This window comes from Mytilus galloprovincialis, chromosome 12, assembly GCF_965363235.1.
Source record: "Mytilus galloprovincialis chromosome 12, xbMytGall1.hap1.1, whole genome shotgun sequence".
Taxonomy (NCBI): Eukaryota; Metazoa; Mollusca; class Bivalvia; order Mytilida; family Mytilidae; genus Mytilus; species Mytilus galloprovincialis.
Window position 1 is genome coordinate 58,942,015 of NC_134849.1, and position 23,455 is coordinate 58,965,469.

At 33.9% G+C, this 23,455-nt stretch overlaps 1 protein-coding gene across 2 annotated transcripts in view; it reads right to left on the reverse strand.

Annotated features, from left to right (window-relative positions):
* Positions 1 to 23,455, reverse strand: part of LOC143054394 (neo-calmodulin-like) — a 121,095-nt gene that overhangs the window by 79,550 nt on the left and 18,090 nt on the right. The window contains exon 1 of one of the 2 annotated variants that reach the window (XM_076227403.1): positions 1,328 to 1,774. The exons of the other annotated variant lie outside the window; for it this stretch is intronic. Within the exon in view, the coding sequence (XP_076083518.1) occupies positions 1,328 to 1,348 (21 nt within the window). The 5' untranslated portion in view covers positions 1,349 to 1,774. Of the gene's footprint in view, positions 1 to 1,327; positions 1,775 to 23,455 lie in introns of those variants that run through there. 2 annotated transcript variants of the gene reach the window in all.

The window sequence follows — 23,455 nt, forward strand, 5'->3', positions numbered from 1 at the left end:
ATTGGTCACACGTGTTGCCATAAAGTAGAGAGATTTCTATGTGAGCAAGGCTTAGCCCTGAGCAGCTCTGTTATTCACATGTGTTGACTCAGCACAAATATACATTGTACCATGTCAGCTTGCCCTCAGTGGCTTTGTTGTTCACACGTGTTGACAGATAGAAGAGAGATTACATGTGAAGCTCTCAGCCGCATTGTTTGGTCACACGTGTTTACTCATAGAAGAGAGATTTCATGTGAACCTATAACCGACTCGGTTGGTCACACGTTGTGACTCATACATGTAAGACCGTGATAGCATGTGAACAAACACTCAGCGGCTCTGGTGTCCACACGTGTTGACTCATAGTACAATATTATTGTTTTGAGAAAGCCCTGATCGGCTCTGTTGGTCACACGTGTTGGCTCATAGTACCGTGAGAGATTCCTAGAGAGAAAGCCCTTAGCGGCTCTATTGTCCACCCATGTTGACTCATAAATGTAGTACAGAAATATCTTTTGAGCAAACCCTCATCTGCTCTGTTGGTCACTCATAAAACATAGATATCACGTGTGAGCAAGCCCTAATCTGCTACTTGTATATATGTTGGTTACACGAACAGAGTGTCAACTGATTGACATTTTGTTAAAGTGAACGCATATTGTTGATTTCGAGGACTCGCAATGAAAGTTCGCACCAAAAAAGTAAGATATGTAGAAGTAATAGGTACTAAATTGAATTGTTTTATGACCTAAAAAACCTGGCATCTTTGATAAGTTTCGAATCTCTAATGTCTTTGACAGTTTTGTTTGTTTTCATTTCGTTACACTGGAGAGTGTGTTTGTTTATTTTATTTTTTGCTCTATCAGTTAATTTGCGTACTATCTACACGGTGTTTGATTTACGATATTGATTAGGACAATGAAGTACTCAGTCAAGTCAATTACACTGTATTTACAACATTAATTGATTGTCTTTTCAGATCCGTGTAGTACCGGGCCTAGTAAAGGTCGCGTAAGAACAGGTTAAAACTTCAATTTTATTTCCAGTTTTGCAAGTATACAAATATCAAGACAATAACAAGTATCGCTAAATGTTAGAAAATAAATAGAGAAAACAAAACATGAATGCAAAATAAATGAACGAATCAGGGGCGGATCCAGTCATTTTAAAAAAGGGGAGGGTCCCAACCAAGGATAAAAAGGGGGTCAACCATATGTCCCCATTCAAAAGTCATTGATTGTTAAAAAATAGGGATAGGTTCCAAGCCCCGGAACCCTCCTGAATCCGCCACTGCAAATAAATGAATAAACGAAAGATAAAAAATAAGTATCAGTTACAACTGTACCTTGGTTCCTATACAATCCATGTCTAATTCCTTAATTCCTGGAAGTAGAATAAGTAGCTATCTCCATTTCAATAAAACAAGAATTAATGTCAGTGTTATGTCCCTGGTCGAATATACAACAGGTTTTTATTTCCCTAAAACTAGTTCCATCTAATAGAGAAAGTCAAAGGTTGCATATGTAGTTCAAACTTATGTTGAATTAAATTTCCAGAATATGTATGTCAGTGGTAATATCCCAGATGGAATATACAACAGGTTTTTATTTCCCTAAACAAGTTCCATCTAATAGAGAGAGTCAAAGGTTGTAGTTCAAACAGAAGTTGAATTTAATTTCCAGAATATTTATGTTTAGGATACGGCATTTGTTCAGGTGTGAACGTTTCTTTTTGTTATTGAAGTGAGCCGGCATTTTAGCTTTTAAGTTCTTGTCTTCCTGTTCAGTCTATTAACAATCTGGACAGATGCCAAAGCAGAAAGCAGATGATTTCAAAACGAATATGTAATAATAAAAGCTCTTACTGCAATTAAGGAAAAGTCAATTATCAAGGACTCAAGGCTTAAGATATTTCTCAGTCAATATGAAAAACGTCGTTAATTAACATCTTGTTGTAATTAAGAATCCGATACCAGGGTTGGTTCAGAGAAAATTGTCATTAAGTAGTTAAATTTCTTTTTTTCACGACCATTGTTTGCCATGTCGATATTTATAAATCAGGTCTTTGGACGATTTTCTTATACAGACTGACCTTGTAAATAATTGATGGTATAATTACAATGTTAGATAAGAGATCATAATTATGTTGCATAAGAAAACAAATGAAAATCAATGACTTTGTTCAAATTCTAAAAATAGCCCATCTAATTATGGTGTAGGGTCGGAATGTGGAGGATTAATCTCGCTCTACTAAGACGAGTGTTGCGGACGTTGTGCGTAAATGAATTCTTCTTGTGTGTGACCTTTTTTCGGCGTGAGAGTGTTCGCTACTTTGGTTTCAAAATATGAAGGTTTTTAAAATACTGTTATAAATTGAAATTAAGTATAATTTATGAATAAAGAATCGGAAAAATTATCAAGACACTTAATGTTCCGTGTACTTATTTTCGAGATAAAAGCCAATGAAAATATGGCGGGAAATAATTCTCTCTAGATACATTGGCACCTTTGTCTTTGGAAAAAAAGATGAAAACTCATCAATAATTTTATATAAGATTTTCAAAGATGGTATTTAATATGTAATTATGGAAAGAATAGGAGGGTTCAGTGGGCTTTTTTAATGACACTACATGGTTAAACACAAAGGATTCCGAATATCTGGCAAATTAAAAAAAAGGGAAAAAAAAGGAGCGAACATCCTTAGAGATTTAGGTGGTCCTACATATGCACATTTATCCCGAATGTCACTTAAAATTTAGATTTCCCGCTCTTTATACGGATTTTTCTTTTGTAAAGAACTAACGGATTATTTGAATGAATCCGTATGAAATATCTGTTACTGGACAATTGTATATGCAAGTTATCTACTCTTTTTTTTGTAGGAACATCGATAATTCGTGTGGTAAAATAAACGAAATCCATTTGAAGATTAAACTTCTTATATTAAATATTAATCGTACAAGCATATTAGAAATACATCATGCGGCAGTTCTGCGTGAAAAGTATATTTTAGGGCGAGGGGAATACCAATAGAAATGAATATATTATTTTCACTGCCCTCTAAAAGGAATATTAAGTTCGATAAAGGCCACAACCGTAACAAGTTCAATGTTACAAAATAAAAAAAATGTTTTAAGTTGAAAAAGTTATATAGAACTATTTCTGTCATTTTTTTTTTCTATAGCGTTTATTTTTACATCCGAAATAGGTAAAATTAAGGGATTTTGGCAAAATTTGACAAAATCAGCAAGATTTCAAACAAATTTAGGGTCAGGAAACCTATAGCAAATGGACTTAATTCCTATTTAGTCACTGGATGAGCTATACATGTACAAAATGTATATGATTCATTGTAATATTGGTCAATAAATCGTAATTTTAAATTCAAGCTAAATAAGGGGGCCATTTAATGGCCTTTTCGAACCTACTACTTTGATATGAATAAAAACTCCCGGGATGTCTTCATTTCTATATTATAATAGGGTTATTGCATGAATATTGGGGAATATTGTCCCGAGTAGAATTTTATATTGCACGAGCTTGCGAGTTCAATATATGTTCTACGAGGGACTATATTCCCCAATATTCATGCAATAACCATTTTATTGTATAGCAATATAATATTTGAAAGTAAAAAGTTGGTTTAAACTAACATTTTGTCGTTGATGACGTCATGAATTTTGAAGATTTATTGCACTAGTGCAATATTAGAATTTATTGCACGCTTACTTTTAGTTACTTTCTGTTGGAAATATTATATATTGCTATGCAATAATATTTTTTATTCTATAAGATCATTTTCTCCCTTTTAACCCGTTGATTACGATACAACATTATTTAACGTTTGGCCAAGTGTATTCAATTATTTGTCAATTATTATATTCAAATTCAAATTCAACCATTTATTGCCATATAAACTTTAAACATTAAGTTTGTGGCATACAAAATAATAAACAATATAACTATATTTCACATATATTGTAACTTAAAAATTGTGTCTGGCGTAAGTGTAAAATTAATTGTCCTGGTATCTATGATTAGTTTATTTACAACCACTGGGTCGATGCCATTGCTGGTGGAGATTTATTTTCCCGAGGGTATCACCAGCCCAGTAGTCAGCCATTCTGTGTTCAAGTTATCATTGATATGTTCATAATAATAATTAACTGTAAACAAAACTTTGAATTTTGGAAAAACTAAGGCTTTTCTACCTCAGGAATAGATTACCGTAGCTGTATTTTGGCAAAACTTTTGGGAATTTTTTGGTCCTCAATGCTCTTATTTATTTGGCCTTTTAAACATTTTTTTGATTCGAGCGTCACTGATGAGTATTTTGTAGACAAAACGCGCGTCTGGCGTAAGTGTAAAATTAATTGTCCTGGAATTTATGATGAGTTTATTTATTTATAAATCCCATCTGTGCACCCTCATATACACTTTTAGTTTAGTAAGTTATTTCAGTATTTATACACCAAACAACGAACCATTGTATTACATATATAAGTTCGAGATAAGTGTTCTTTTATATATATATCGGTCTTTCATCTTCCCAATATACAATCGGCAGATTAAAATTATAGTGCATATTTGAAAAGAACAGATGCACTGTTAACGAGTCGATCTCAATGTGTTTTTTTTTCAACTTTTCAAAAGAAATTTCACAGGCAAAACTTTAAAGTGGTGCTAACGTTTTAAGAAATCAACTTTCAAGATGTAATGCAAATATGTTACTTGCATTTAGATATTTGAAGAGGAACACAGTGTTTAAGACAATTACAAATCTGAACTGTTATTATACTTATCTCGCTGAAGAGGAACAGGGATGATTTTTTTTTCATTCTGTACATTCGAAAATGGCAGAAAAAAAAAACATCCACCTATATTGCAACATGAAAATGCATGGCCTTGGGCTGCTAGAACTATTACGATGTGTACATTGTGTTTTTGTGTTTTTGTTATTTGTTTTAATGCTTAGTACCAATATCCTTTTCTAATAATTGTCTTCTGTGTGTTCTTATGTCAGTGGCGGATCCAGGGGGGGGGGGGTTCCGGGGGTGCGCACCCCCCTTTATTTTTGCCGATCAATGCATTTGTATCGGGACATATGTTTTGCACCCCCCTGCACCCCCCCCCCCCCCCCTTTGCCCTGGGTTAGCACCCCCCCCTTTCGAAAATTCCTGCATCCGCCCCTGTTATGTCACTGTCCTACGTGAGAGAGCACATACAGAGCTTGTAAAAATGTTCAACCTGCCATATCCCTTATCCTTCTGTCCCCAAACCAGGAGTCCAAAAAACAGTGTGTTATTGATTTACGTCTGCTTGTCTGCTATAACATTTTGAAATCAAATTATATTACGAAAGATTCATATATTTTTTTATATATATTTATTGCAAAATTACACCCACAAGGGTCAAGTAATACTTCATAAAGCCTATCTCAGATTATTGGTCCGGATTTTGGGTTGCTGTCACATTGGCAAGCTTACCACGTGACAATTTCCTATACAAATAAAAGATCACATGTATCAGGGAAGTGACAAAGACGTTGGCCAATAAAAAAAATCTGTAAGATTTAGTGCAAGGTTGTTAGTGATACTAATTCACACAAAAAACATCAAATTTGAGTGTTGTTCGTTTAATTGGAACGCATGGCTGTCAACTTAAAGCAAAAGTACAGGCTATAAAGGGGATAATTTCTAGTAGAAAGGATAAACATATTGCTCTTGTATACATACAGGTATTATACAAGCATTAATGCCAGTCTGAATGACCCTTTAACCTTGGTCTAAGAAAAAAGCTTACCGTCAATATGACGCGTGAAATTGACGCATTTTGTAAATATGATTAGACAAGGATAATTGGCAAACAGGAAGCATTTTATAGTTAGAATGTCACAATCAAGGTTGCTAGGCATATACTAAAACATTGGCTACCGGAATCATCGTCACCGATTTTTATTTTCGTTTTATTTCGTAACCATTCCAGTGCAGTTGAGGGTGAAATAATTAAAATGTTTTATACTTTTTTTAACGGGCATATATAAATTATGTACATATCACATATAAACATGGTATGAAAAAAAACTCGAAAAGTTAAAAAATTTGAAAATATTAACTGTATTTTTTTATAACTGGGTATTTTTTATCTGTCAAAAGCATTTTAATCAGAGCAAAATATTTATAAACTTCGAGACCACTATTTTTGCTTCATTTAATTCAGACTAGTATATTTTTCTTTCCATGCAAAACATATCTTATTTGAAATTGGATATTTTGTAGGGACAATACAACAAAGATCAAATGGACACATACAAGACAATCAGTTTTGAATAGCAGCAACCTTTCTGAATACCTGGTTGTTTGGTGATCACTCGGAATTAAGATGCCGGTAGAGTCGCTATTATTACCATACCAAATGCACTTTTCAACCATCTGATTACAGGGGATTCAAAATTCAAGCTAATAGAACGCGATTTAATAAATCCAAAATGGATTCAGATCGGCTTTTAGATTGGGCACTGTTTTTTCCACACGAAATGGTCTGCCATTTTTAATCAGTTTTTTTCCAGATTTATTTGTAGATTGGAAAAAAAAATACATTTAAGATTTTTATTTTATATGCTCAATCGCCTCGGCGGTAGCGTGCTCGCGTCGCGTCGACGTGCGGTTGCTTTGGCAGGGTCAAACTAAATATAAATACATGTATGTGTTCAACCATCTATGTACGAATGCACTTGCGTCGCATGTGGAAAGTTCAAGGTTTGCAGCCTGTAATGTAACTAAAACTCTTATCACATATTCACATTGATACATGGATTAAGCCAGTCCATTTCAACTGTTCAGCATTTTACAAGTTTCCGCTATGAAGTTGCATCTTTCGTATAGGAATGTACATGTTTATATTAAAATGACATTAATCAAAGTAAGAATATTAATACGTCTGTTTGTGATCATCATTTGTTCTATAAAAACCAACCGCAGTTGGCAACAATATGGCGGGAATGTGAACATATTTATTTCCCGCCAAACAATAATGTTAATATTAACGAGTTTGTTTCATCGTGTTTGGAATATATACAACTGTATTTATCATTACACTGATATTCACCTTTTGTTAAAAAATGCAAAACAAAGTATATATTGTCAATAATATTATCTTTTTATGTTGAATCAAACACATGACACCATAAAAAATTACAGAGGAATTATAGGCCAATGATATTGTGATTGTATTAAAAGACCCTCATAACTCAATTTTAAGATCTCCTGAAATATGTAAAAAGTGGGTGGTAGATTCGGGATCTTTTTTTTAAAAGAGAAGACGTAATTCCTTCAAATTAAGTACAGTATGTCCGACGCGTCTTTGCAATCGGTTTGAAGGCCATGAACCTTTTTTTTTCAATCAAAGTTAGGAAATTTCAGGACCTCCATAATTGCATGAACAAAGATTCGTCGTTCTGCTCGCAAGCAGAATAATGTATCTGAGGGAAGGGAATAACAGGGTATTGTGATATGTTTTCCAGTTATGTTTTACACTGCACATTAAACACCCAATATTCGAGTAGTTATTCCATCTAAAAAAAGAACAATAAAATTGAGAATGGAAATGGGGAAAGTGTCAAAGAGACAACAACCCGACCATAGAAAAAACAACAGCAGAAGGTGACCAACAGGTCTTTAATGTAGCGAGAAATTCCTGCACCCAGAGGCGTCCCTCAGCTGGCCCCTAAACAAATATATACTAGTTCCACTTCAGTGATAATGAACGCCATACAAATTTCATAATAGAATGAATTCCAAATATTTTCCTATATTGTACTTGACATTTCAAAGTAATGCCTTATACCTTTCCATTAGGGACACTAGGTTCAACAGCTTCCGATTGCCAGTGTTCCTTCCGAAGTCACGTAGATCTCTCCTCGCAACACACGCTATCTACCACCAACAAAAACGTACAGCGCTAAACACCAACAATTAATTAACCGACAAGTAATCGCTCCCTTAGCAACTCTCAATCCAGGAAATCATAACATGAAGCGCAAACCATGGTAAGTAAGTACATTTTGTAATTAACATATAATCAAGGATTTGTATAGTAAAATATAATTATAGTTAAAAATAAATATACACCAGGCTCGTTGGGTTTATACGTCACTTCAGGGGTTAAAAATTCCACTAGCCCGACGCCCGGGACTACAGTATTTAGGCCTCGGGCAACCAAAACTTGTAACCCAATATGCCCGACGGACTAGTAACAAAAAATTCTGGGCGTTTCCAAAATAGAAAGTGGAATATCCCCTCATCACTATTCTATCTTAGCCAATCAGATTCGACTATGTCATCCCGGATTCCCAGAATTTGAACTGATTTTGTACAAGTTTTAAAATAGAACAAATAACTCGGGGTGCAGGGCTTTCCATTGAAGCCGGTAGCCGGCGGAAATCCGCCGTTTGCGGTGGCTTCAAGTGCCGGCTACTTCACTGACAAAAATATAAATTCAAAAAGAAAATAATATCTTTTTCAAATGTTTACAGGCAGCCGAGAGACGTATTTTCGCAAAGTCGCGGTCACGATAAACAAGGGTGAAAAGTCAGTGTTTACCTTGGGCTAAATATAGTTCACATGAATTCAGGTCACTGATTGGTTGTCTATTTAAAGTCAGAATGCATCGTTTCTTTTCAAAGATAACAAGAGAGACGTTCCGGTGGTCATTGAATGATAACAATAGAGACGTTCCGAGGGTCATTAACTCGTTGGCTATTTTTACTTTTAAAACGTGAAGACAATCAGATAGGATGACAATCTTATGTTATGGAATAATATCAGTCAAATTAAAGAAAGTGTAGTAGATCATATTGTTCAGAATCTGGAAAACAGTACCTTTTGAAGTTCATTTTTCAAAGCCCACGTGGTGTTCAGAGAATCAAGGTCAAAAACGAAAGTAGAATATTGTCGACTCGACCTCAAATAAATAACATTTCCAAATGATTTATGTATCCGACTTATTGAACAGTTTACAAAAAAAAAGAGAAAATCAGAGGATATCATATATCAATTTTCTGTCAATGCTTGAAAAATAATTGTATAATTTTAGTTACGCGTACCAGTCTTTAGAGAGAAAGGGGGGGGGGGGGGTCATTTGTTTACAAATGCACGTAGTTCTGCAAAATAAATCGATCAAGATTTTTAACAAACCGGATTATTATATAAATAAATCTTTTTTAAAAGTAAATGATTTTAAGCATAAATAAATAAAAATAAAAAACTATAACATAAAAAAAAAAAAATTCTTTGAGATTTTTTTTTCTTTCTTTAATTTCATACATAAAAAATGGTCATTTGAAAGATGAAATTAGGTGCCAGGAGATTGCGAGAATGCAGGATTTTGCTCTATTTATGGCAGAGCTTCTGGGGGCCTTGAGCGGCCCCCAGACCCCCTGTCGTAAGGCACCAAGCTTACAGCTTGGTGGACGTCCGGCTTCGCCGAACGCATGTTACAGCCGCCTATAATTTTAATTCAGCCTTCTACTTCAATTTCAATGGAAAGCCTTGGGGGTGGATCCCGTACTTTCAATATCGATTTGTCAGTACAGGGGGTTGTACATTGCTTATGCAACCAGAGAAATATAATGTAACCTGATTGTACCTCCTTCTGAATATTTTATTGCAATATAAATGTGAATCCCTTTTGACAGCAGAAACCTGACACAGGGCTTTCCATTGAAGCCGGTAGCCGGCGGAAATCCGCCGTTTGCGGTGGCTTCAAGTGCCGGCTACTTCACTGACAAAAATATAAATTCAAAAAGAAAATAATATCTTTTTCAAATGTTTACAGGCAGCCGAGAGACGTATTTTCGCAAAGTCGCGGTCACGATAAACAAGGGTGAAAAGTCAGTGTTTACCTTGGGCTAAATATAGTTCACATGAATTCAGGTCACTGATTGGTTGTCTATTTAAAGTCAGAATGCATCGTTTCTTTTCAAAGATAACAAGAGAGACGTTCCGGTGGTCATTGAATGATAACAATAGAGACGTTCCGAGGGTCATTAACTCGTTGGCTATTTTTACTTTTAAAACGTGAAGACAATCAGATAGGATGACAATCTTATGTTATGGAATAATATCAGTCAAATTAAAGAAAGTGTAGTAGATCATATTGTTCAGAATCTGGAAAACAGTACCTTTTGAAGTTCATTTTTCAAAGCCCACGTGGTGTTCAGAGAATCAAGGTCAAAAACGAAAGTAGAATATTGTCGACTCGACCTCAAATAAATAACATTTCCAAATGATTTATGTATCCGACTTATTGAACAGTTTACAAAAAAAAAAGAGAAAATCAGAGGATATCATATATCAATTTTCTGTCAATGCTTGAAAAATAATTGTATAATTTTAGTTACGCGTACCAGTCTTTAGAGAGAAAGGGGGGGGGGGGGGGGGGTCATTTGTTTACAAATGCACGTAGTTCTGCAAAATAAATCGATCAAGATTTTTAACAAACCGGATTATTATATAAATAAATCTTTTTTAAAAGTAAATGATTTTAAGCATATATAAATAAAAATAAAAAACTATAACATAAAAAAAAAAAATTCTTTGAGATTTTTTTTTCTTTCTTTAATTTCATACATAAAAAATGGTCATTTGAAAGATGAAATTAGGTGCCAGGAGATTGCGAGAATGCAGGATTTTGCTCTTTTTATGGCAGAGCTTCTGGGGGCCTTGAGCGGCCCCCAGACCCCCTGTCGTAAGGCACCAAGCTTACAGCTTGGTGGACGTCCGGCTTCGCCGAACGCATGTTACAGCCGCCTATAATTTTAATTCAGCCTTCTACTTCAATTTCAATGGAAAGCCTTGGCCTGTATATGTATAACATACAGAATTGTTTATTTTTTTAATTCGATGCTTTTTATAGCCGATAATACGGTATAATTTTCTCTCATTATTAAATTGATTACTACATGTACCACTTCATTTAAACTTTGGTGGATAGGTGCCTCATTGTTGTGAATCATAAAACATCTCCATATTCTTTCAAAATAATTTAATTTTGGATGTAACGCGTCTTCTGATTGGCTGACGTTATTAGCCCATAGACATAATTTAGTCATGTGACCGTGACGTCATCAACGTTTTCCATGGTTTTCTACGGTTTCAAATAGAATTTACGCACGTTATTCAGTGTGCACCAAATTTTTTAATGTCATTTCTTCATAGACAGAAAAAATATTAGTCATTCCTTAATTAAATTAATGGATTGTTGATACAATAACTAATTGTATTTAAAAAATGGCGCGAGCAATATATTTAATTTTTCCTTCAGATGTTAACCCTAAACATAAAGATTACAAAAATACAATTTCCTCCCTTCATCAAGACCCTCGTGCATTTGTTTCTGCTACATGCAGGTTGCTACAACGTCAATCATGTATGATTGACATCATATCTAATTGAAAATGCATCTAACAAAATGTATTAACTATTAATAAATATATGTAATAGATTTTTCTAACAATGACATCTGGTTCCTTAACTTGAACGTACAGATGAGGCGCTGGATTGGGGAGCCTTGTTTCTATCTTTGGCCTTACTTTAAGGGTCCCTATACTTTACGAATTATGGTTTATTCATGGTATGGTAAGGTTATGGGATATTTTAGGTTCGGGTTAGGTTTTATGGTAGCTCTTTATTCGTTGGGACCCCTAAAGTAAAAGAAGGTCCTATAGATATCTTTAACGTAAAGATGAGGCGCTGGATTGATGATCCCTTATTTCTATCTTTAACGTAAATATTAGGCGCTTAATTTCTATATTTAACGTACGAATGATACGCTGGATTGGGGATCCTTTATTTCTTTCTTTAACGTTCAGATGAGGCGCTGGATTGGGGATCCTTTTTTTCTGTCTTTAACGTTCATATGAGGCGCTGGATTTTGGATCCTTCGGTGTTCCATTCATTCATTTTCTATACTTTTTTCTTTTGAAAAAATGTCTTTTGCCCATCAACTTCTACAGGTGCGGATTTAGGGGTAGAGCCCAAAAAGGGGGGACTTTTTTTATTTACATAAGGAAACACTGAATCATGACTAGACTGGGCTCCATATTAGGCATTTAATTTAGTGGGCCCACTGTTATGAAAATTTCTGGGTCTGTCACTGCTCTATTCTTTTTATTTTACATTATTAATGGAAAGAACACTACATCATCAATATATCTGAATGTGAAATTAAATGATCTGGCTTCTTTGATTTTCTTGTTTTTGGCAAGTGTCTGAGGGAACCCCGACTCATATGAAAATAAGAAGAGGTCGATAAGGAGCAATACAAATGAACGTGACAAATACTTTCAGCCGTGTACTTCAGCATCCTCATAATTCTCCGATATTTATTTTTTGGCATATTTTCACTTCTTTTGTTTTGCCCTTTCTCAGTCTGAACTTTTTTTGCATAATTCTCTGTTTCGTTAAATTCAATCACGACGACGTACATGCATGATTCAAAATATATCTCGTAATGCCGCCTGCAAGAAATAACCAATAAGTCAAATTATCAGTGCTGCAGTTATTGATAATCTAGAAAAACAGATTGTTTCGTATATATATGTAACTATTGAGTAATTTAATATTCCAGGATAACATAACATTAATCAAGCCTTGCAAGAAAAAAAAAAAAGCGAAGAGAACGGATGAAATCTTAATTAAAAGTTATATAAGAAAGGTTGAAGCAAATTCACAAATCCGGGGGTTGAAAAGAAATGCGTTATCCTTGACACAAAATAAAAATAAAAGTAAAATGTAAAATGAAACCAGTCGTTTCTAGCGGCAATAAGATTAGATACTTGTATCCTCTCTGGTTCAGTAAAATTGGTCCGTAAATGTGACACTTATGTGTATTGTGTAATGCTTCAATACCATTAACTCCAAATGCTCAAGTTGATAGGCATAAACAGGGACTAAACTTAACTGTTTTTGTCCAGGGGCCAGCTGGGCCCCTAAGATATTTTTTTCAGGGGCCCAATTGAAATTTTAGGAGCCCAACCAATCTTTATACAAAAAGACTAAATGAAAATAAAACTGAAAATAACTTTTAATATACTTACTAACAGTGTTCAGGTGTTCCAGCTTGAATTTCAGGGCAGAAGGGTGCTAGTGCTCCTAAGTAAGGAGTTTTATAAATAAAACAGGTGAGATGGGAGAGGATTATATTATTTTGATGCAACAATACATTGCATATATTGCAGAAGCTTAGAACTGTTACTTTTTTCTCCATCAATTGTTAAAATTAAAAGCATTTTATAAGTGCCCCCATGTAAGGAGGATCATAAATACAAGAAGTAAAACAGGAAGTACAGTCTTGTTTATTTTCAAATATAAATTTCTCTAATTCTTCTTTAAATGTATGTTGATGGTATGAAACAAAACAGTTTTTTTAATAAAGCTTATAATATTTAAATTATAATGCCACCAGAAATGTATTATAAGATTTGACAATATTTATTTTAAGGTTATTTCCTGCCAAAATTGTCTCCCTTCAATTTTTTTCAACTTCCTGATGACCTGACAATATGGCTGGTTTTTTTTTTTTTAATAAATACTATCTCAATCCAAGCCATCCTCTTACAGTGTTGATCAAAATATATTTTGCAATAAGTTTAAATTGAAGATTGGATATCAAACTTAATATTGGAATATTTATTTACGAGACTGCGTTCGTTTTTACATTAAGTATTTTTTGTAAATAGCGATTCAGGGACAAGTTACCGTCTAACACAGGCTTGTAACGACTCTGAGGACAATTAGAAAACATCCCTTTCGCAATGCTTATTGAACAGTTTAGGAGAAAACACTATTCAATTATGAAATATGGGATTTACTTCAAATTTTTTACAGTCGCCAGTTGGGCGATCAGGATGACTAAATATATTCGCCCAGCTGAAAATCTGGTCGCCATGGGCGACTGGGCGAGCGTTAAGTTTAGTCCCTGAATAAATTGCTCAAAAAGATTATTTGAAAGAAAAGCAGTCAGCAAAAGACTAGCAAAAGAGAAGTTAGAAAAATACCATGTGAGCAAGCACTCAGTAGCTCTATTGGTCACACGTGTTGCCATAAAGTAGAGAGATTTCTATGTGAGCAAGGCTTAGCCCTGAGCAGCTCTGTTATTCACATGTGTTGACTCAGCACAAATATACATTGTACCATGTCAGCTTGCCCTCAGTGGCTTTGTTGTTCACACGTGTTGACACATAGAAGAGAGATTACATGTGAAGCTCTCAGCCGCATTGTTTGGTCACACGTGTTTACTCATAGAAGAGAGATTTCATGTGAACCTATAACCGACTCGGTTGGTCACACGTTGTGACTCATACATGTAAGACCGTGATAGCATGTGAACAAACACTCAGCGGCTCTGGTGTCCACACGTGTTGACTCATAGTACAATATTATTGTTTTGAGAAAGCCCTGATCGGCTCTGTTGGTCACACGTGTTGGCTCATAGTACCGTGAGAGATTCCTAGAGAGAAAGCCCTTAGCGGCTCTATTGTCCACCCATGTTGACTCATAAATGTAGTACAGAAATATCTTTTGAGCAAACCCTCATCTGCTCTGTTGGTCACTCATAAAACATAGATATCACGTGTGAGCAAGCCCTAATCTGCTACTTGTATATATGTTGGTTACACGAACAGAGTGTCAACTGATTGACATTTTGTTAAAGTGAACGCATATTGTTGATTTCGAGGACTCGCAATGAAAGTTCGCAACAAAAAAGTAAGATTTGTAGAAGTAATAGGTACTAAATTGAATTGTTTTATGACCTAAAAAACCTGGCATCTTTGATAAGTTTCGAATCTCTAATGTCTTTGACAGTTTTGTTTGTTTTCATTTCGTTACACTGGAGAGTGTGTTTGTTTATTTTATTTTTTGCTCTATCAGTTAATTTGCGTACTATCTACACGGTGTTTGATTTACGATATTGATTAGGACAATGAAGTACTCAGTCAAGTCAATTACACTGTATTTACAACATTAATTGATTGTCTTTTCAGATCCGTGTAGTACCGGGCCTAGTAAAGGTCGCGTAAGAACAGGTTAAAACTTCAATTTTATTTCCAGTTTTGCAAGTATACAAATATCAAGACAATAACAAGTATCGCTAAATGTTAGAAAATAAATAGAGAAAACAAAACATGAATGCAAAATAAATGAACGAATCAGGGGCGGATCCAGTCATTTTAAAAAAGGGGAGGGTCCCAACCAAGGATAAAAAGGGGGTCAACCATATGTCCCCATTCAAAAGTCATTGATTGTTAAAAAATAGGGATAGGTTCCAAGCCCCGGAACCCTCCTGAATCCGCCACTGCAAATAAATGAATAAACGAAAGATAAAAAATAAGTATCAGTTACAACTGTACCTTGGTTCCTATACAATCCATGTCTAATTCCTTAATTCCTGGAAGTAGAATAAGTAGCTATCTCCATTTCAATAACACAAGAATTAATGTCAGTGTTATGTCCCTGGTCGAATATACAACAGGTTTTTATTTCCCTAAAACTATAGTTCCATCTAATAGAGAAAGTCAAAGGTTGCATATGTAGTTCAAACTTATGTTGAATTAAATTTCCAGAATATGTATGTCAGTGGTAATATCCCAGATGGAATATACAACAGGTTTTTATTTCCCTAAACAAGTTCCATCTAATAGAGAGAGTCAAAGGTTGTAGTTCAAACAGAAGTTGAATTTAATTTCCAGAATATTTATGTTTAGGATACGGCATTTGTTCAGGTGTGAACGTTTCTGTTTGTTATTGAAGTGAGCCGGCATTTTAGCTTTTAAGTTCTTGTCTTCCTGTTCAGTCTATTAACAATCTGGACAGATGCCAAAGCAGAAAGCAGATGATTTCAAAACGAATATGTAATAATAAAAGCTCTTACTGCAATTAAGGAAAAGTCAATTATCAAGGACTCAAGGCTTAAGATATTTCTCAGTCAATATGAAAAACGTCGTTAATTAACATCTTGTTGTAATTAAGAATCCGATACCAGGTTGGTTCAGAGAAAATTGTCATTAAGTAGTTAAATTTCTTTTTTTCACGACCATTGTTTGCCATGTCGATATTTATCACTGTGTATCATCGCCACCGGAAATTGGGTACTAACGAAGCGGAGAGAAATAGAAAAAAAAGTAAACAAGTTAGGAATTCATTCAATTTAAAGCATTTCCACTCATTTGATGAGGGTGCCGCTTAAGAAATGATTTTCTGATATACAATTCTTTAAATTATTAGGCAGATAATTACAAAATTGATACAAGATTTTGTGTAATACTCCAAAACTTGCCACTTAGTACCGGAAAATTTCGAGGTCGATCGTCCTCTGTCGCCCCATTCTCAAGATATTGAACTGTTTTTCATTATTTTTCCAGACACGTTTTTAGATTATTATAGTGTGGCATCATATTTACTGAAATTTGTTGTCAAAAAGATGTATTTTAAAGAATATAGACCATGACAAATAAAGTCTAGTGTACGGCAACTTGCTCGTGTTGACAAATTTACTGTATGGCAACTTGTTTTTAACTGTATGGCAACTTGCTAATTTTAGAATAGTTATTTACCGTCCTTTCAAAGAAAATAAAGTATTAAGTTCAAATATCTAAGGGGTGGGGGAGGGGGGGTTCCCTTTTAAATTAAACTGTTTTTGTCTTTTACAAGGTTTTAATTTGTTTAAAACTGTTATTTAACTGATAAATTTAAAAACCCTTAACTGTTCGACCCACTGTCTGTAATCTGTTTTGTTAAAATTTGCAATGTTGTTAACTGTTTATTTGAAATTGAGATTCCAGTTATCTGTTACTTAATACTTAAGTGTTCACTGTTTTTGACATTATTTTCTCTGTTAACTGATCTTAACTGTAATTTACAAGAATCACATGCAAATTTGCTGTTCATTCCTTTTTTTACGTTGCTTCCGCAAAGTAAAAAATCTTTGAGTATAGTAAATCCTTGATAAAATTGAGAATGGAAATGAGGAAAATGTCGAAGAAACAGAAGCCCGACCAAATAGAAGAAACTACCCAACGCAACGAGAAGATTATTCACTAGGATGGGGAGTCAACTCACAGATAGGAAAAAACTTAGAATTGACACTCATAATTTTTAAACACCCTCTTTCCCTTCCTTCCTAATAAATAAGGCTGACTATTTGAGTTATGCATGTGTATATTTATGGAAAGAGAATCGTCCCTAGATTTGATTTCCAATAGTAATAATTGTGAAATATAACCTTTTTTGTGTAACCATGGCAACAATCAGCATTTATTTGATACCAAATATTGCAAGATAGGGGGTTGAACATGTCACAAAGATCTCAAAAATTTGGTCCAAAGGAAAATGTCAATCAATAAGAGTGAAACCTTGACATATATCTATCAAAAGGTAAAAAAAAATATATGCATTTCTGCGTTTTTTTCCATAAAATTGAATTGAAAAGATCGAGCGTCAAATCTTTGTTGAAAAACAATAAAAATTTTTTAAATCTATGGCGGTACGGATAGGAACGTATGGACGTTCAAACTATAAAATGGCTTCTAAAACATGTTAAAAACAATCTAAATGTTCATATAAACCCACTAGGAAGGCTATATTATTATTCAACTATCTAAAAATCAATTCAATTATACAAAAACTTTCATATTTAGAAAATTCACCATGGCTATAATGCGAAACTAAACTTGTAACTGTGTATTGATATACCCGAAGCTGTCTCCTAAGTGATCAATCATTTAACTACAAAAAGGGGGTAGAAGTTCAATGTTTGTTTCTTGAAACATATAAATGAACCAAAGTTTAAAAAATGAAATAAATACAAGACTATATAAAAATGTAGCAAAGGTTACAGACTCAAGTTGGGTCATGCAGGTGCAACAAATGCGGCAGTGTTAAACATTTTTAGAGATATCTCGTACCCCTCTTTATACGTCTAACCAATGTAGTTATATCTGCCTTCTATTTGTTATGTATCAAAAATGTTAAAAGGAAAGGCCACTTCTTATCCAGCTAAAACCCTGGTCAGTCCTATGATGAAAATAATTCAGAAGTATGTGGAATGTTTGATAAGTTATATTGACCCTGAGTACCTGGACGGAATCGTGAAATATAAAGTACCTTTACATTTTGCAATTCGTAAGATAACTGAACAGTGTGGCCTGGTAGAAGAGGCCGAAAAATTATAATTTGGTTCTCAAATTGATGTCAAATTTGCTAGTCTAAGACTTCAGAAATGTAAAGATGGACCAAGGCTTTTTTTATATCAGCTCAGAGTTCTTAATTGGGACTTGGAGATGAAAGAGCGCTTCAACTTGTGACACCTTACATGTTACTTTCTGATTTATACACTGGTTTTGAAGATTTAAAATAAAAATGAGTAAACCTTCGTAATTCCTTTTAATAAAATCATGTAAGCAATGAGTCGTATGAATACCCTGACTGACATGTAACCATAATTTAAAAGAGCTACCGCCATAAAAAAAAAAAAAAAAATGTTCACGCCCTATAGTATTCACTCATTCTAACTGTTTGTTACACTTTCCTACGTCATGACGATAACCCAAGTTTACTACGACTGATTCACATAAAACATTTACTCAACAATATACATAACCAGAAGAAGCCTCCCTTTTGCTGTTTGAAGCATTTTCGATTATTCATGACATCAGTGTCCTTTTTCTTGGAGTCGATCTCTGCTTTTCCATCCGTTCAATTGTCTGTCCATGTGTCAATAAAAAAAAATATGGTACTTGCCACAGGCACTTGTCTCAGAAAAAAAATTTCCTATATACCTTAATATAGGAATTTTTTTCTGAGACAAGTGCCTGTGGTACTTGCGTGTGATGGATAGTTATCTTATTTGCTATCATACCACATCTCTACTGATTTTATCTATAAAAAAAAAGCTAGCATCAACAAAAGAGGAATGGACGGTTTATTTTATTGAACTTATACAATTCAACCTAACAACAAATAAGACAACAGTCGTAAAGAGTATAACGATATATAAATGTATTTAGGATAATATGGTTGAAAAAAACCTTTTTGTACAAAATCGAAAAGCGGTACGCAACGAGGCCTTCTGAACTGAATTAACGGCATATATTTAATAATATTTGATAAGTAAGACATTTTGTATATTTGTAAGCCTGTAAAGCTTTGATATCAACAAAATATCGTCACTTGATATTATTTAAACTGTGATTAATTTCCTCTTAAAATTATAATATATTGCAAGACGCCGTACAGACAAAAGTTGTTATTTTGCAATTCGCCGTACAACGTTCTGCAATTCGCCGTACAACAAACAAACAATGTTTTTGTCCATATTCTTTAAAAAACATGTTTTTGACAACAAATTTCAGTAAATATGATGCCACACTATAATAATCTAAAAACGTGTCTGGAAAAATAATGAAAAACAGTTCAATATCTTGAGAATGGGGCGACAGAGGACGATCGACCTAGAAATTTTCCGGTACTAAGTGACAAGTTTTGGAGTATTACACACAATCTTGTATTAATTTTGTACTTATCTGCCTTATAATTGAAAGAATTATATATCAGAAAATCATTTCTTAAGCGGCACCCTCATCCAATGAGTGGAAATGCTCTAAATTGAATGAATTCTTAACTTGTTTACTTTTTTTTTCTATTTCTCTCCGCTTCGTTAGTACCCAATTTCCGGTGGCGATGATACACAGTGTTTATAAATCAGGTCTTTGGACGATTTTCTTATACAGACTGACCTTGTAAATAATTGATGGTATAATTACAATGTTAGATAAGAGATCATAATTATGTTGCATAAGAAAACAAATGAAAATCAATGACTTTGTTCAAATTCTAAAAATAGCCCATCTAATTATGGTGTAGCGTCGGAATGTGGAGGATTAATCTCGCTCTACTAAGACGAGTGTTGCGGACGTTGTGCGTAAATGAATTCTTCTTGTGTGTGACCTTTTTTCGGCGTGAGAGTGTTCGCTACTTTGGTTTCAAAATATGAAGGTTTTTAAAATACTGTTATAAATTGAAATTAAGTACATGTATATGAATAAAGAATCGGAAAAATTATCAAGACACTTAATGTTCCGTGTACTTATTTTCGAGATAAAAGCCAATGAAAATATGGCGGGAAATAATTCTCTCTAGATACATTGGCACCTTTGTCTTTGGAAAAAAAGATGAAAACACATCAATAATTTTATATAAGATTTTCAAAGATGGTATTTAATATGTAATTATGGAAAGAATAGGAGGGTTCAGTGGGCTTTTTTAATGGCACTACATGGTTAAACACAAAGGATTCCGAATATCTGGGAAATTAAAAAAAAAGGGGAAAAAAAAAGGAGCGAACATCCTTAGAGATTTAGGTAGTCCTACATATGCACATTTATCCCGGATGTCACTTTAAATTTAGATTTCCCGCTCTTTATACGGGTTTTCCTTTTGTAAAGAACTAACGGATTATTTGAATGAATCCGTATGAAATATCTGTTACTGGACAATTGTATATGCAAGTTATCTACTCTTTTTTTTGTAGGAACATCGATAATTCGTGTGTTAAAATAAACGAACCCCATTTGAAGATTGAACTTCTTATATTAGATATTTATCGTACAAGAATATCAGAAATACATGCAGTTCTGCGTGAAAAGTATATTTTTTAGGGCGAGGGGAATACCAATAGAAATGAATATATTATTTTCACTGCCCTCTAAAAGGAATATTAAGTTCGATAAAGGCCACAACCGTAACAAGTTCAATGTTACAAGATAAAAAATGTTTTAAGTTGAAAAAGTTATATAGAACTATTTCTGTCATTTTTTTTTTTTTTTCTATAGCGTTAATTTTTACATCCGAAATAGGTCAAATTAAGGGATTTTGGCAAAATTTGACAAAATCAGCAAGATTTCAAACAAATTTAGGGCCAGGAAACCTATAGCAAATGGACTTAATTCCTATCTAGTCACTGGATGAGCTATACATGTACAAAATGTATATGATTCATTGTAATATTGGTCAATAAATCGTAATTTTAAATTCAAGCTAAATAAGGGGGCCATTTAATGGCCTTTTCGAACCTACTACTTTGATATGAATAAAAACTCCCGGGGTGTCTTCATTTCTATATTATAGGGTTACAAGGCCGTAACTACCATTGAGGCAAGTGAGGCAATTGCCTCACCTAAATTTCGACACAGATTTTTTTTATGGTAATTAAATACGAAATATAAGTCAATTGTTGTTCTGTCTCAACCTTAATTTCTATAACTTGTCATCATTCCTTTTAAATTATTCTTCCAGTATATAACTCAGCATCCCAACAGGTGATGTTCAGTTTCGATTACATTAACCTAGTAGCGAAAATCCTCATGGATATCTGGTTAAAAACAGGCTCTGCATGGCAGAAAAAGAAATAGCTATACTGAAGGTAAAAAAGGAATAATTCTAGTAAACTAATGTTGTTTGTGAACAGAGTCTGAGTATTGAATCTAACTTCATTGGAACTTTAATCCAAAGACATAAAAGTAGACTGACAAATCAAGTACTGGGTATCGCAAGGGGGCAGTCCTGTCTGCGTATTCATTTCTCCGTTTCACCAAATTTACTCGTTCTCTTTACAGATAAACAACATATAAATGATATGAAACATGCATGGATTGTCCATGTTTCTTAAATCTTAAAAATTGAAAGAACATCCCGTATTTCAATTTGACATTATTGAGATTCGGGACTATGGAATTCCATGTCTTTATACGGGATTTCGAAATCGGACACCCCAACCCCTAAATTTATAGATTCTGAACTAAAATATCTTACCACTAACTATTTCCAGAAATAATTTGAAATCACGAACCTCCATGTAAACGTCGAAAACTCTATTCCAATTACCCTGTACCCATTTCATACAAGTAAACTAACTCTAGATAGAATAATTTATACATGTATCTTATTTCTGTCTATCCCTTGTTTGTTTATTCTTTGTCAGCATAAAAGCGAGTTTAATATTTTGTAACAGCGACTGTATGATGGTGCTTACAGGAAAGCTTAATTCCCTTTTGCAAACGAAACTGTTACTACCGATGCTGCTACCGAATTACTGATAGAGAAGAAATCAGAAGAAGGTGTTGATGATAGTGTGTTACCGCTAGAAACAGACTGCCCCGAAACGACTAAAAACTTGGAAAAGGGCATGCATGAGTGGCGAGAGATTAATATGCTGTCTTGCCATGCTCCATGTCCATGGCGATAAGGATTTCAGCAGACCAAATATTCTGAAACAATGTGACAAAACCGGTCATAGAAAAATTGACAATATCTACTGAATCGATGTGTGTTCTATGCTCTGGCGACAGACTCACATTGATATTTGGATGTTTATGTGACATATAAATTTATAATAAACATTTGGTGTTAGTAAATGTCTTTAAATATGAAAAATTTATATAAAAAGTGTCCAAATTTAAAACATTATTAAACTCTCTGGAAATGCCTAGAATGCAGGATTTTGCACCATTCATTCAGTACCCTCCAAAATTTTTCGCCTCGCTTCGCTCGGCTCATTTACTTTGCCTCACTAAAATAAAATGTCTAGTTACGGCCTTGGGGTTATTGCATGAATATTGGGGAATATTGTCCCGAGTAGAATTTTATATTGCACGAGCTTGCGAGTGCAATATATGTTTTACGAGAGACTATATTCCCCAATATTCATGCAATAACCCTTTTATTGTATAGCAATATAATATTTGAAAGTAAAAATTGGTTTAAACTAACATTTTGTCGTTGATGACGTCATGAATTTTGAAGATTTATTGCACTAGTGCAATATTAGAATTTATTGCACGCTTACTTTTAGTTACTTTCTGTTGGAAATATTATATATTGCTATGCAATAATATTTTTTATTTTATAAGATCATTTTCTCCCTTTTAACCCGTTGATTACGATACAACATTATTTAACGTTTGGCCAAGTGTATTCAATTATTGGTCAATTATTATATTCAAATTCAAATTCAAATATTAATTGCCATATAAACTTTAAATATTAAGTTTGTGACATACAAAATAATAAACAATATAACTATATTTCACATATATTGTAACTTAAAAATTGTGTCTGGCGTAAGTGTAAAATTAATTGTCCTGGTATCTATGATTAGTTTATTTACAACCACTGGGTCGATGCCATTGCTGGTGGAGATTTATTTTCCCGAGGGTATCACCAGCCCAGTAGTCAGCCATTCTGTGTTGACTTAAGTTATCATTGATATGTTCATAATAATAATAGAATTTAATTAAATGAAAATTAAATTCATTTATTGAATTAACATATATACATGTATTGAGACTCGACAAATCGAGTCGTCCTTTACTCTTATTATGCTAATTTGAGCATGTGACAGCCGAGTAGTAAAAGTCCGTG